At 33.9% G+C, this 14,320-nt stretch overlaps 1 protein-coding gene across 11 annotated transcripts in view; it reads left to right on the top strand.

The window, feature by feature from the left end:
- LOC136041019 (sodium channel protein para-like) overlaps positions 1-14,320 on the top strand; it is a 592,014-nt gene that overhangs the window by 45,017 nt on the left and 532,677 nt on the right. For all 11 annotated transcript variants that reach the window (XM_065725536.1, XM_065725532.1, XM_065725534.1 and 8 more), the window contains exon 3: positions 2,712-2,867. In XM_065725536.1, the coding sequence (XP_065581608.1) occupies positions 2,712-2,867 (156 nt within the window). The remainder of the gene's footprint in view (positions 1-2,711; positions 2,868-14,320) is intronic.

Genomic DNA, 14,320 nt, shown 5'->3' with positions numbered 1-14,320 from the left:
TTTTTTCTTTTGAATTTTCTGCTGATAGAATATTCCCCGGTAATAATTTCCTATGGGGATGTAATTTTCCATGGGGTGTTATTCAGGGCAAATTTTACACTGGAGAATTTGTCATAATTTCTAAACGAATTTTTTCTTATATCTTGCTTTCTCCTTGTCGACTCAGTTTTACGCGTGGAGATGTTTACGTTTATTGCCCGGGGTAAATTGTCGCCGGAATTCAATTTTCATGATAATATATCCTTGGGAAGGAGGGATGTTTCCGTTGAGGTGGAGCCAGATTTCCTGGCATTATATAAAAAAGATCAGAAATTAAATAAAAACAAATAGTTTCAACTGAAAGTAAAGAGCAATATTAAAACCTTGAACGAACGGAAATTGTTGAGTATATGAAGTGGTTTGCTCCTCCTCAATACATTGGCCTTTACGCCAAAGTTTTTTTTAGAATCTTTTTAAAAAAGCTTCTTATTGTTCTACAAACGAACATAGTGTTTCAAGAGTCGTTCTTAAAGAATGGGGACAGAATTCAAGCTTTAGTATTAAGTATTAAAGATGTTGATGTGGATCAATCCCTTCGTTTTAAGGTTCATTGTTGCTCCTTACTTTCAGATGAAAAAATGTTTTTCTATTTAGTTTCTGATCGTTTTGAAATAATGCTGGGAAATCTGGCTCCACCTCCACGGAAATATCCCTCCTCCCCACGGATACATTCTTTGCCATAGCACCTTTGTCATATTAATTTGTCATAGCATCAAAGACGACTTGGTGGAGGCTTTGCGGAGCTATTTGCTGTATTTTTTTTATTCACTGGGTAAAAAGTATCCTAGTTTATTTTGTTTTCTTTTAGTTTTTTTGTTCTTCGTGTTTTAGGTCCCTTATGTTTTTCTACTTAACTGAAACAGCAACGAGTTACAATAATTCGGATGAATTCGGATAAAGCATTCAACAAAATGCACCGGCTATAACTGTTCAGGTACATCAGGCGTATACATAGGAATTTTACGAGACGAGGGCGAAGTATTGAGTGAGAAGCATTCAGAAATTCAGGATATTTTGGGATTTCAGGAGACTCCAATGCCCCTCTACCCACGTCCCTAAGCTATATCGAAAACTTAAAGTGCCACAAGATTTGTCCCTAGTTTCCTTTTGTTTTTCTATACGGTTGTCGGTTGTAGCTATAGTAAACCCAAAACGAACAGGAAACGTTCTCAAATGAAACCCAAAACTAATAGAAATTACAATAAATAACTGAGTCAAGCACAAAATGAGTAAAAACTAACATGAGTAGTGCTGACAACCCCCATGCCTTCTCAGTACCAGAACATAATTTGCACTATATTGAAAAAAATAACAAATGGCCGTGGATTGTCAGGTTAATATCCGTATATTGATATTTATTCCTTAGAGCTTCAATTTTTTTATTTATTAAGGTCAAAAAAGTGAAAAAACTTAAAACGTGTTTTGTTTTCAGTGAAGTCCAAATTATGTTCTGGTCTTGAGAAGGCATGGGGGTTGTTGGCGCTACTCATGCTAGTTTTTGCTCGTTTTGAGTTTGTATTGGTTATTTATTGTAATTTCTGTCTTTTAAGTTTCATGTATTTATTGATGGTAATTTGTCGTATTTTACGCTTGGAAGATTATTTGACTTTATTTCTGTCCATGTTTGGTCTGATGGAACTGTTTACTTTTCTTTGAAACCCTTACTTTGTAGAATGTTTTTTAAAATTAAATACTAAAAGGCCAATTTTTTGGATTTATGAATTATTGTTAAAACAAATGTTACTAGAGTTTCGGTTACTATTAGCACATTACTGTCTCTGTTTACTTAATCTTTCTTCGTTTTTTTTATGTACTAAGTTACGTTGCTATATTTTCATTCCCAAGCAACTAGTTAGAACAGTGGGAATCTGTCTGACATATCTTCCGTTTTATTTGCCACAATCGGCCTTTATTTTTTTGGAAAAAAAAAATGCTCGGATTGTGTTCATTAAGTGTAGTTTCTTCCAGATAAAACGTATTTTGTAGAAACGACTTTTTTTTGAAAAATCGAAATCGTGTCATTGAAAAAACCTAAACTTATTTTTTAGCTTTCTCGCTCTTTATATAATAAATTAAAAAACAATTTTTTTTTTACTGAAAGTAAGGACCGATATTAAAACTTAAAACGAACAGAAATTACTCCGTATATGAAAGGGGCTGTTCCCTCCTCAATGCCCCGCTCTTTACGCTAAAGTTCGACTCTTTTTCTCAGATCTACTTTTTAAAACAGCAAAAACATTTAGCGTAAAAAGCGGGCATTGACTTTTAGGGGAAATGAATTCTGTGACTTTTAGGGGGTGTTCCCCCTATTTTCCAAATTAAGGGAAATTTTCTGAGGCTCGCAACTTTTGATAGGTCAGACTGAATTCGATGAGACTTATATATTTAAAATCATCATAAAAATCCAATCCTTTTGATGTATCTATTAGTATCAAAATCTATTTTTAGAGTTTTATTTACCATTGAGCCGGGTCGCTCCTTACTACAGTTCGTCACCACGAACTATCTAATACCGTTTAACATACCGCCTTTTAAATTCCTGATGCCTAACAGTCATACATACAAACACAAATTTCGGAATGTGTCTACTGTACCATATCAACATTATAGAAAAATGTTTCACAAAGATACTCTTCCCTAAAACATTCCTAAAACATTTTTTTTATTATTAGGGCCGTTATGATGAAGATGATGATGATGAAGGTCCACAGCCAGATTTAAATTTAGAGCAGGGTATGCCCTTGCCTGTTAGGTTTGCAGCTGCCTTCCCTCCAGAGTTACTAACAGTGCCTATAGAAGATATTGACCCATACTACCAAAATCAACAGGTACAGATTTTTTTTTTCTTTCTGAGCTGATCCATATATTTGACAACCTTAAAACAGATTTGCTTTCTTTGACAACCTGATATGCTTGACTCGATCTATATTGAATAGTATACCCGTGAAGTCGGGCATTCAAGCGGTGTGTGTCCCTTTTGTCCCTCCCTCTCTCCTCAAACCCCGAGATCTTACGATGTTACCTACGTTTCTTAAATTTTCAGTGCACTTTACTCATTTTTGGCACTTTTTAAATATTGTTTTCGCCCCTCAAAATTAAAACATATAACAAAAATTAAAATAATTAAAATACCAGGTTAATTTATAATTTAGTCGGTGTTTGTATTTCGAGCATCATCGTGTTATTTTTTTTGTCCTGTTATTTAATTTCTTCTTTGTAATCACTATTGTAATAAATCTAAAATTAACCAAAATACATTTCAAAAAAATCAAAACTACGGTGAATAATCGATGTATATAAGATGCAGGACCGTATCCAGGGAGCCTACGCGATATACCCTCCCCCAAAAATTATGTCCGAACCGTAAAAAAGTAACAACAATATAAATAAAAAAAATTATTGTATTTTGTAAAGTTTCATTTGTAAGCCTCTCCTGAACAGAATTCTTGAATACACCCTTGATAAGATGCCTCTTCAAATATCAATATTTCCTATTCTCAAATTTTTGTAATTCAAAAATTGGGACGAATTATTCAAGAATTGCTCAAATGATATTCAAATGTCAGTAATTACAGTGTTTAAATAATATAATTTCAAAATCCTCTTTTCCACATCTTTTTTTTTCAAATAATTTCTAGTTATTTTCCTTATCTCGCCGTGGAATTTTTTCTCCAATTTAACATTGTAATTTCTTCTTGGAATCAACACTGAAATAAATGTAATATTCAATGTAATATTATGTAATAAATGTAATATTCAATAAATGTAATAAATGTAATATTCAAATGATATTCAAATGTCAGTAATTACAGTGTTTAAATAATATAATTTCAAAATCTTCTTTTCCACATCTTTTTTTTCAAATAATTTTCTAGTTAGTTTCCTTATCTCGCCGTGGAATTTTTTCCCCAATTTAACATTGTAATTTCTTCTTGGAATCAACACTGAAATAAATGTAATATTCAATGTAATATTATGTAATAAATGTAATATTCAATAAATGTAATAAATGTAATATTCAAATGATATTCAAATGTCAGTAATTACAGTGTTTAAATAATATAATTTCAAAATCCTGTTTTCCACATCTTTTTTTTTCAAATAATTTCTAGTTAGTTTCCTTATCTCGCCGTGGAATTTTTTCCCCAATTTAACATTGTAGTTTCTTCTTGGAATCAGCACTGAAATAAATCTAATACTAACTTAAGTACAAATTAAACAACGTGAGAAATTGTATATCTGAAAGACAATTAATTATTTGCAGGTCAATTTTCCAATATTCAAATAGTACTTAAATCAGTAATTTAAATCAAAGCTGGGAAGAACTGCTCGAGAATTGCACTGATTCTATAGAGAAGTTTTCTTTTTCTGTCTCATCGCATCAAAAAGAAAATATTTTGTTTTTAGTTCCTTTCATTGGTGCAGGAAGGAAGGCTATCCTTTTAAGTTTTGTTGGAAGTATTGATCCAATGCAGATAATTCAACCAAAAAACCACGCCCTTAATATAAAACTGAATTCAAATGTGAATTTCCCCGATTGATATTTTGTTCATCATTTTTCTTTGCTGTGCAAAAATAAAAATGTTGACAGTACATGTTTCTTTTTTTAGAGAGAGAGAAATAACTTTATTAATGCACAAAAAAGAAAAAAAAGAATTTGTAAAACCCTTGAAGCAGAAATGTGCACAAGAAAGCTGGGGACCCCCCTTTTCTGCAAGAGCCGTTCAGGATGATTACCAACTTTGTAAGCCTTACATCCAACCCAACGAGTATGGATGTCCGCTATATGCTGGTGCTCCAAAAAAGTCGTTGGCACCACTCCAAAAAATACAAAGTAGGACTAGTAGAGCCGGTTCGTTCATTCCCCACGACTCTCTCCAGTCTGCTAGTGAAAGGTTTGATGTAGTGTCGATGGCTATTTTCTATAATTACGTAAATTCCCATCCTTTTCTCGACCTTTCTCGTATTGCGCCCCCATTGTCAAACAGTCAAGACAGACATAAAGGGTCACAGCTTGGCTCAAAGCACGATCCAAAATAAAATATTTGAATAAAGAAAAGCTTCAGTCGACTTTTTACTTCGAACTGGAATGATCTTCATGAAGAAGTTATCCCTAAAAGTGTCTTTGTTTTCAAAAGAAGGTCCAACAGTCGTCTAAAACCTCGGTAAAAGACTAGTGGCAAATGAGGTGTTTAATTATACCTGTTGTCGCGATTTTAGGAATAAGAAAAAAATATACGTTATCATCAGGCTAAGCTATTTGATAAATGAGTTTTGCTGTTTTCAGATTTTAATATCAAAACATTTTAATGATTCAACTTTTTGCACTCGTAAGAGGAGGTCTTTACTTTTTTTTGGAAAAATGGAATTTTTGTTAGAAAAAATGGATTGTTAGAAATTTCTAACAATCAATCAATTAATTCACATCTTAATCTGATGAGCATGGGCGAAATTTCAGAATTTGGATTGGAGGGGGGAACAAGGGTTCACATACGGGTTTTTTGGGGGTATCTGATGGCCTTCAAAGAAAAGGAGATATTTTGGAGGCCCACCCGCGTACAGTATACGACAAATGCGAGACTAAACGTGTTTTTAAGCTATCTGAAAACTTATTTTGGGAAATTATGTTATAAAAGATACCAAACACCAAATGGTAAATAGAAAATATAGCTTGGGCTCAAGTCTTCTCAAGTCTTTAATAGCAAGAGCAGGTCTACGATGAATTTTAATAGGGGTTTCTGTATCGAGACTTTGAAGCAATTATCGGACGCTCGGCAGGAGTTTTGGTTCACTGCTTTGTCAGCCCTTATGTAAATAGTAACGAAGACAACACTGCCTTTCCATCACAAAACATCAAAAACATGATAAACAATAGGGAATTCTATTCGTAAGACAATGGAAATCTAATTTAAATGAATATTTTGGCCCTATGTCCAAGGGCCGTTATCAGCAAAACATAAATATATAGAAGAAGAAAAATTTATAAAAACATACGATCAATAAAACTAAAATGAAATTAATATCTACTGGTTTTTCGAATATTTTGTAGGATCGTTTTTAATTAAATTTGTACATAGTACATTTAGTGAATACTCCCCCAAGTCCTTATTTAACGAAACATTGTTATTAATCTTAAGTCTGATTTCAAAAAGTCTGCACACAAAATAATCTGTATGTTGTATTTACCGATAATTTTCGATAAAAATTTACCGATAAAGTTCTGGTAAGGATAAAACCCCAGTTACTCGCCAAAGAGGGATCTATCAAATACCATGTGACTGATGCAAATAGTATGTAGGTAGAACTCACCAGAATTAGACAAACGCCTACAACAGGACAAAAATGATATCACCAAAGGTCTAGATTCTAATATTGCTGCTGCTTCTTTTGATTCTGCTTCAAGAAGCCATGTATTTGAAAATCCTAGCCAGAAAAATACTTTTTGAGAAATCCGCCTTTATTAGCAATGACCTAGGCATAAAGCAGGTAGTTCGAGAAGTAATTGAAGCAAGACTTAAGATTATTAATAATGTTTTCTTAAATAGGGACTTGGGGGAACATTTACTAAATGCTCTATACAGAAATTTAATTAAAAACAATCTTACAGATATTAAAAAAAAAAACAGAAGATATTAAAATAGGACCAGTCACAAATAGACCTTCGAGATCAGCGGCCAAACAAGCAAGATTAGCACTAAAAATGTGTTTTTAATTATTGTTCTTTCATCTCAATGGATTGCCTCGTTTCATCTCACTTTATTTATCAGTTCTGGTTGAACTTCGCTCAAGTAAGGATACTAGGACTGTTTTAAAAAATTTTAATTTTAATTTTATTGGTCGTATGTTGTTGTAAGTTTCTCTTCTTCTATATATTTATGTTTTGCTGAGGACGCCCCTTGAAAATATGGCCGAAATATTCATTCAAATTAGATTACCAACTTCTTACGAAAAGAAATCCCCATTGTTATTCTTGTTTTTGATGTTTGCCCTTATGTAGAGGCCTTGTTTGGGAGATCAAACCGACTGGCTTGCCATTATTGGGTCGATTTATCTATTTTAAAATTTGGAATCAGGGTTGAAGCATAGAATAATTTCTTTCATAGTTCTGGAATCAGGATTGAGCTTGGGACGATACCTTGAATATATATTAATGTATATAAGCGTACTATTGCCAACTTCTTCGACTTCATATGATCCGGCAATATCACCTGCTGGCAGAATTTTTCCTGGCTCTCAATTTTTCCAATAACTACCTTGATCTATGTAGTTTGCTGAGATTGTAAGCTGCACCTATTTTTTCAATCAAATATCAATTTTCTTTAGAGATTCTGATGGGGGTATCTAGCTTTCTAATCTTTGCTGGTGGGACAAGTCTTGGCTTATACAACTTGGGTGTGCTGCCAGAATGGATCTCAACTTTGTACTCATTAGTAGCTGAGCAGGGGATGAAAGGTTATCAACGGGTGAATTTCAATATTTCAGGATCGCGAATATTTCCGCTCTGATATTACTTCTCGATAATCCGTTTTAGTGTTTGTATAGTTTCTTTCTGAAGATTCAACTGCTCAGGGGTTACATTTATCAGAGTTGCATCATGGGTTACAGTCAATCACAGACTTTTGTTGTCTTCTTCTCTTGCCAATAGTCAAATTTTATAATTAAGTTTTTAGTTTATAATTATAATAAAGTTCTAGTTTAAATTACTAATCAAACTAGTGGCAAAAGTCATGGTCTTGACAAGAAACGCGATTACCTAAGATTTTCCATTTGGTTGTGTCAAAATTCTGAAGTTTTTAGGGTAGTATCGCATTGTTGTCTGTGGTGCCTTGTTTAACCATGAAACCAAATTGGCTAAGTTAGCTATTTGAAATCGAAGCTTTTTTGGTCCCGAATACATGGACAATCTGTTGATTCTATGAGAGGATTACTAATTTCATAAGATGTCTTTTAAAAATATCCAATTGATAAACTACGAAAAATAATATTATCATTGTTCCTAAATTAAATGTGTTCCGACTTGATTCTATATATATAAATAAAAAAAAACTAGTTTTTTTAGCTGAAAGAAAGGAGCGACATTTAAACTTAAAACGAACAAAAATTACTCCGTATATGAAATGGGTTGTCCCCTCCGCAGTCCCTCGCTCTTTACGCTAAAGTTTGACTCTTTGCCACAATTCTACTTTTTAAAACAATTAAAAACTTTAGCGTAAAGAGCGTGGGACTGCGGATATATATATATGCGATATATATAAATAAAAAAAACTAGTTTTTTTAGCTGAAAGAAAGGAGCGACATTTAAACTTAAAACGAACAGAAATTACTCCGTATATGAAATGTGTTGTCCCCTCCGAAGTCCCTCGCTCTTTACGCTAAAGTTTGACTCTTTGCCACAATTCTACTTTTTAAAACAATTAAAAACTTTAGCGTAAAGAGCGTGGGACTGCGGAGGGGACAACACATTTCATATACGGAGTAATTTCTGTTCGTTTTAAGTTTAAATGTCGCTCCTTACTTTCAGCTAAAAAAACTAGTTTTTTTTTATTTAATTTCTGAACGTTTTTGAATTAATGCATGTTTGATTTTGGCTCTCCGCACATAAATTATTGAAATGAAATTAGTATATTATTTTTTTTTGGCTAAATGGCTTTCTCTTAGTTTTGATCAGACGATTTTGAGAAATAAGGGGCGGGGAAGGAGGCCTAGCTGCCCTCCAATTTTTCGGTTACTTAAAAGGCTACTAGAACTTTTAATATCCAACGAACGTTTTTATTAGCAAAAAATATACGTAACTTAAGAATTAACTTACGTAACAAACTTTTATATTCTTATATTTTTATTATGTGTACGAGGGGGTTTGTACCCTCGTTAATACCTCGCTCTTTACACTAAATCGTAAGTTTTGTCCCAATTATTTAAGAATGACCCATGAATCAAAAAGGCCGTAGAATAAATAGTTGAAATCACTAAAAATATTTTAGCATAAAGAGCGAGGTATTTATCTCCTCCTAAATACCTCGCTCTTTATGCTAAAGTATTTTTCGAACCCCTCATATGCGTAATAATCTCTGTTCGTTTTAAATTTCAATGCTATTCTTTACTTTCATTTGAAAAAACGTTTTCATGTTTATTTTTTCATTTTTTTTTATAGTGATGCTAGAAAATCCTGCGCCCTTTTCATTGAATTTTTCTTCCCCCATGACATATTCCCCCAAGGAAAGATCCTCTCACAAAGCCCTCTCCCATCAACCCCACCACCCAAACAAAAAAATCCCCATGAAAACGTCTGTACACTTCCCAATAACCATTACTATATGTAAACACTGGTCAAAGTTTGTAACTTGCAGCCCCTCCCTCAGGGATTTTGGGGGAGTAAGTCATTCCCAAAGACATAGTTATTATGGTTTTCGACTATGCTGAACAAAATGGCTATCTTAAAATTTTAATCTGTTGACTTTTGGAAAAAATGAGCATGGGAGGGGGCCTATTTGCCCTCCAATTTTTTTGGTCACTTAAAAAGGGCACTAGAACTTTTCAATTCCGTTAGAATGACCCCTCTCGCGACATTCTAGGACCACTTGGTCGATAAGATGACCCCTGGGAAAAAAAACAAACAAACAAATAAACACGCACCCGTGATTTGTCTTTTGGCAAAAAATACAAAATTCCACATTTTTTAGATAGGAGCTTAAAATTTTTGCTATAGAGTTTTCTGATATACCGAATGCGATAGTGTGATTTTCGTTAAGATTCTATGACTTTTATGGGATGTTTCCCCCTTTTTTCCAAAATAGGGCAAATTTTCTCAGGCTCGTAACTTTTGATGACAAAGACTAAATTAATTGAAACTTATAAATTTAGAATCAGCGTAAAAATTTGATTCTTTTGATGAATCTTTTAGCATCAAAATTCCGTTTTTTAGAGTTTCGTTTACTATTGAGCCGGGTCGACCCTTACTACAGTTCCTTACCACGAACTGTTTGAAAAGAAAATAATTCGGTATTTCGGGGCTTCTGACATTATTACTCCTTTGCGGAAGTTAGGCTCAAAATTGAAAAAGGATTATATTTTTTCTCTGGGCCCCTTCCACCTCTTAGTTCGTTTATTTTCCCGTTAGTTTTCACCTGTTTTCGCTTTATAGTTGTTTTATATCTTGGCAGTTCTTTCGTTAGTTGAGTTATGGTTGTGGTATATATGTTTTATCGCTCGTATAGTTGTGTTATTTTCAAATTATACTCCATAATAGAGAGGCTCCGAACACCCAGCATTGTATATTAAGCTCTTAATTTGACGTTTTTTTCTAACGTCACCAGATTCGTCCTGCGCCCTTTTCATTGAATTTTTCCCCCATGGCATATTTCTCCAAGGAAAAATCCCCCCACATAGCCCCTTCCCTCAACCCTACCCCCAAAACCTAAAAAATCCCCCTGAAAACGTCTGTACACTTCCCAATAACCATTATTATATGTAAACACTGGTTGAAGTTTTTAACTTGCAACCCCTCCCCAGGGATTGTGGGGGAGTAAGTCATCCCCAAAAACATAGTTATTATGATTTTCGACTATGCTTAACAAAATGGCTATCTCAAAATTTTAATTCGTTGACTTTAGGAAAAAACTGAGCGTGGGAGGGGGCCTAGATGCCCTCCAATTGTTTTGGTCACTTAAAAAGGGCACTAGAACTTTTCATTTGCGTTAAAATGAGTCCTCTTGCGACATTCTAGGACCACTTGGTCGATACGATGTTTTTTTTTTGGAAAAAAAAACAAACAAATAAACACGCACCCGTGATTTGTCTTCTGGCAAAAAATGCAAAATTCCACATTTTTGTTGATAGGAGCTTGAAACGTCTACAGATGGGTTTTCTGATACGCTGAATCTGATGGTGTCATTTTCGTTAAGATCCTACGACTTTTAGGGGGTGTTTCCCCCTATTTTCCTAAATAAGGCAAATTTTCTCAGGCTCGTAACTTTTGATGGCTAAGACTAAACTTGATGAAACTTATATATTTAAAATCAGCATTAAAATGCGATTCTTTTGATGTAGCTATTGATATCAAAATTCAATTTTTTAGAGTTTTGGTTACTATTGAGCCGGATCGCTCCTTACTACAGTTCGTTACCACGAACTGTTTGATATGGTCTCTTTAACACAATATACTCCTCAAACATGTTCCTTATTGTAGCCGCAGATGGCTCGGCACTAAGATCTCCAGCCCAGTCTTCTGGAATACACCAAAAGTAGACACAATCAAAAAATTATCTCTAAAAACGAATTTGTACACCAAAATTACAAACAAAATATTGGTAATTTTGCTGTTTTAGTTGGTTAATGGAGCTGTGCCTTTAGGTCACAGAAATGCTTCAAGTCAAATGAGGTCAACTAATCTCACTGTATAGCATTGTAGTATCGATCTTTTGAATTTGAGTATGTCATTCCTATAGTCCACATTGACCCCTGGGTTCTCTGTTACCGTAGAAGACATCAGCTTCCTTCTGTTGTCTCTGAAAATTCAAGATTAAGTGTTCTGCTTAAATGCTTAAATGCGGTCAGACCCAAATGCACAAACTAAAGACCCAAAATACCCTAAGATAGACTTTAGGCGACTGAGAATGGAAACACTGACGTAGCTTCCAAAGTGAGTTTCTAAAAATGTGCCTGCTCGTCAAATTAAATTAAAATTTCACGGATTACACATTAGTTTATTACACAATTTTTCGGCTATATAAAAATTGCACTAGAACTTTTGATTTCTGATCAAATGAGCCCTCTCTCAATCTTCTAGTGTTCTGCTTAAATGCGAATAAATATAGGCTGAGAGAATTAAACTTTTGATTACTTGCAAATATAAAACCGAAGAAAATAAACATGCCCCTGCGAATATTTTTAAAACTAATAGAATAATCACGGCATTGTTGATACTGTTAGTTCGCTGGTATTGAATGATTGTTATAGTCAGCATTATATACCATTAGCGGTCATTCAATTGATCTACTATGATACCTAAATCTTTTTCTTCTTTGATCTTTGCTCTTGTTTTATCTGCTCTTTCCTTTTTGTTTACCGTTTTGTGCTCTTATAGTTTTTTTTTAAGATCGTGCTTTTACTGTTTCTATTAAATAAAAAAGACTTTTTTTTCATCAGAGAGAAGGGGGCAAAATTAAAGCTTAAAACTGACAAAAATAATTCAGTATATGAAGGGGGTTTCACCCTCCTCAATACCTAGCTCTTTATCTTAAAGTATTCTAGAACTTAAAAAGAACTTCTTATTCTAATTAAATCTTGTGTTTCAGGAGGGATATATTGTAGATATACAGAATAATTCCTGTACGTTTTAAGTTTTAATATTGCTCCTGACTTTCCATTGAAAAACTTATTTTAATTTATTTCTGGTCGCTCTTCAAATAATGCCGAAAAATCCAGCCGCCCTCATGAAAAGTCTTTGCCCCCTCAGAATCACTTTTGTATGTGCTGCCAAGTCAGAATTTTGGGAAGCGAAGGTTACAAATACTACAGATATACTGCAGATATTGACAGTGGGCGGCAAATCCGCCTGCAGTTCTGATAATATCTATTGAAGTACATTACACGTGCGGGAAACATAGCTTACTGACAGTTCCTAGTCGGTTTCCATGGGAACTTCAGAAACACTTGATTCGGTATACCGTTTGAAAATTTTGATCGATTCATCTGATAAGGAAAACTTGAAACGAAATTTTTCTTATCCATGTGAAAAAAAAAGTTTTCAACATTGGACTTCATCAACTTGAAAGTTTCCGATAGTGTGATTAGATGTTGGCGTTGGAGAGGAATTGTAAAACAGGCACCACGCATTTCTTGATAGCTCACTTGGCATCCGTCAAAATTACCCATCATACATGACTCTGATTCCAGATCCATTAAACCCATTTACCTAAATAATTGGTTTTTAAACGTTTACTTGACAACACAATTCTATAAATTAAAATCTGGAGAGACAGAATGATCTTAGAAATGATTGAATTGAAAAAAAAAAAAAAAAAAAAAATAGTTTATTCAAATGAAAGTAGGGAGAGATTATAATAATAATAGCAACGTTATTTCTCTAAAAGCCCTAGGACGATGGCAGAAATGGAATTTTAGGTAACATAAACACAAATGACATAGGCTATACATTATATAAACAAAACATTATACTAATAACGAAAATCATCTTTCTATGCTCCATTGCTCGCCTGAGAAATTATCCTAATCTTTTTTCCTTACAAAACCCTCATCCCTCACTACGCTCACCAGCCATCTTTCATCAAATTTACAATCACCATACAGTTCCTTTCGTAACTAATTTTGTTCTTCGTCCTCACCCGTCATAAGAACTACTGTCTCATCCGTATCCCCACGCATGGGGCAAAAGTAAAAATCTTCCTGTCCTTGCCTTCTCCCTAAATATTGTCTTCTAACCCCAAGGGGTAAACTATTCGCCATCAATTCAATAATGTACTTTAGCTCCTCAATTCCCAGATTCATCTTAAAAACACCATTTACCTCATATCTCCATTACAACCACTTAGACTCGAAAGGGATTGAAAAGGTTTCTTTTAGAGTGTTAAATTTGAATCTACTGATTATCTAAAATTTTCTTAGGGAGACCCATCCCTAAAAATTACTAGGGAAGCTGATTTAAGTAGCTGTACTCGCGGAATTTTCACAATACCTTGCCAAAACCTAATCATATTTACTATCCCACAACTTCTTTTAAGTATTAAAAGTTGGAACACACACACAATTTATCCTATATCGGAGAGGGGCCACCACCCCCTTCAATCCTTACTCGTCTAAATAAGGTCTAACTAGCGCTTAACTGAAGGCATTATAGGGTATCAATTGGTGACCACAAGTGCTGTATTTACTTTTTGCCTTTCAAGACAGCCGAACTGAAATTTCTATGGCCTTATGGAAATACAAATTAATACCTAGTTCAAGGCATTGATGCAATGGGGTATTGTGAAAAACATTATCACAATGTTTTGTTAAAGAATTTGCGGTTTAAGTTTTTGGGGTATGACAGTCTTCCTCTTATGCAGGATAATTTAGTTTATATATATATATATATATATATATATATATATATATATATATATATATATATATATCAATATATATTTTCACTAGGGGTAACTGTATCGAACCAATTAGTTGTATAATTTTGAAAGGGGTCCCATTTAACAAAAACTACAAATCTTTTCACCCTTTTCTAGAGTAAAAAATTATTAATGGTCACTTTGGCCCCCTCCAATGCCTT

Source organism: Artemia franciscana, chromosome 21 (assembly GCF_032884065.1).
Source record: "Artemia franciscana chromosome 21, ASM3288406v1, whole genome shotgun sequence".
In the NCBI taxonomy this organism is placed as follows: Eukaryota; Metazoa; Arthropoda; class Branchiopoda; order Anostraca; family Artemiidae; genus Artemia; species Artemia franciscana.
The sequence above is the reverse complement of the archived record's forward strand: the minus strand, read 5'-3'. Positions and strand labels throughout refer to the sequence as shown.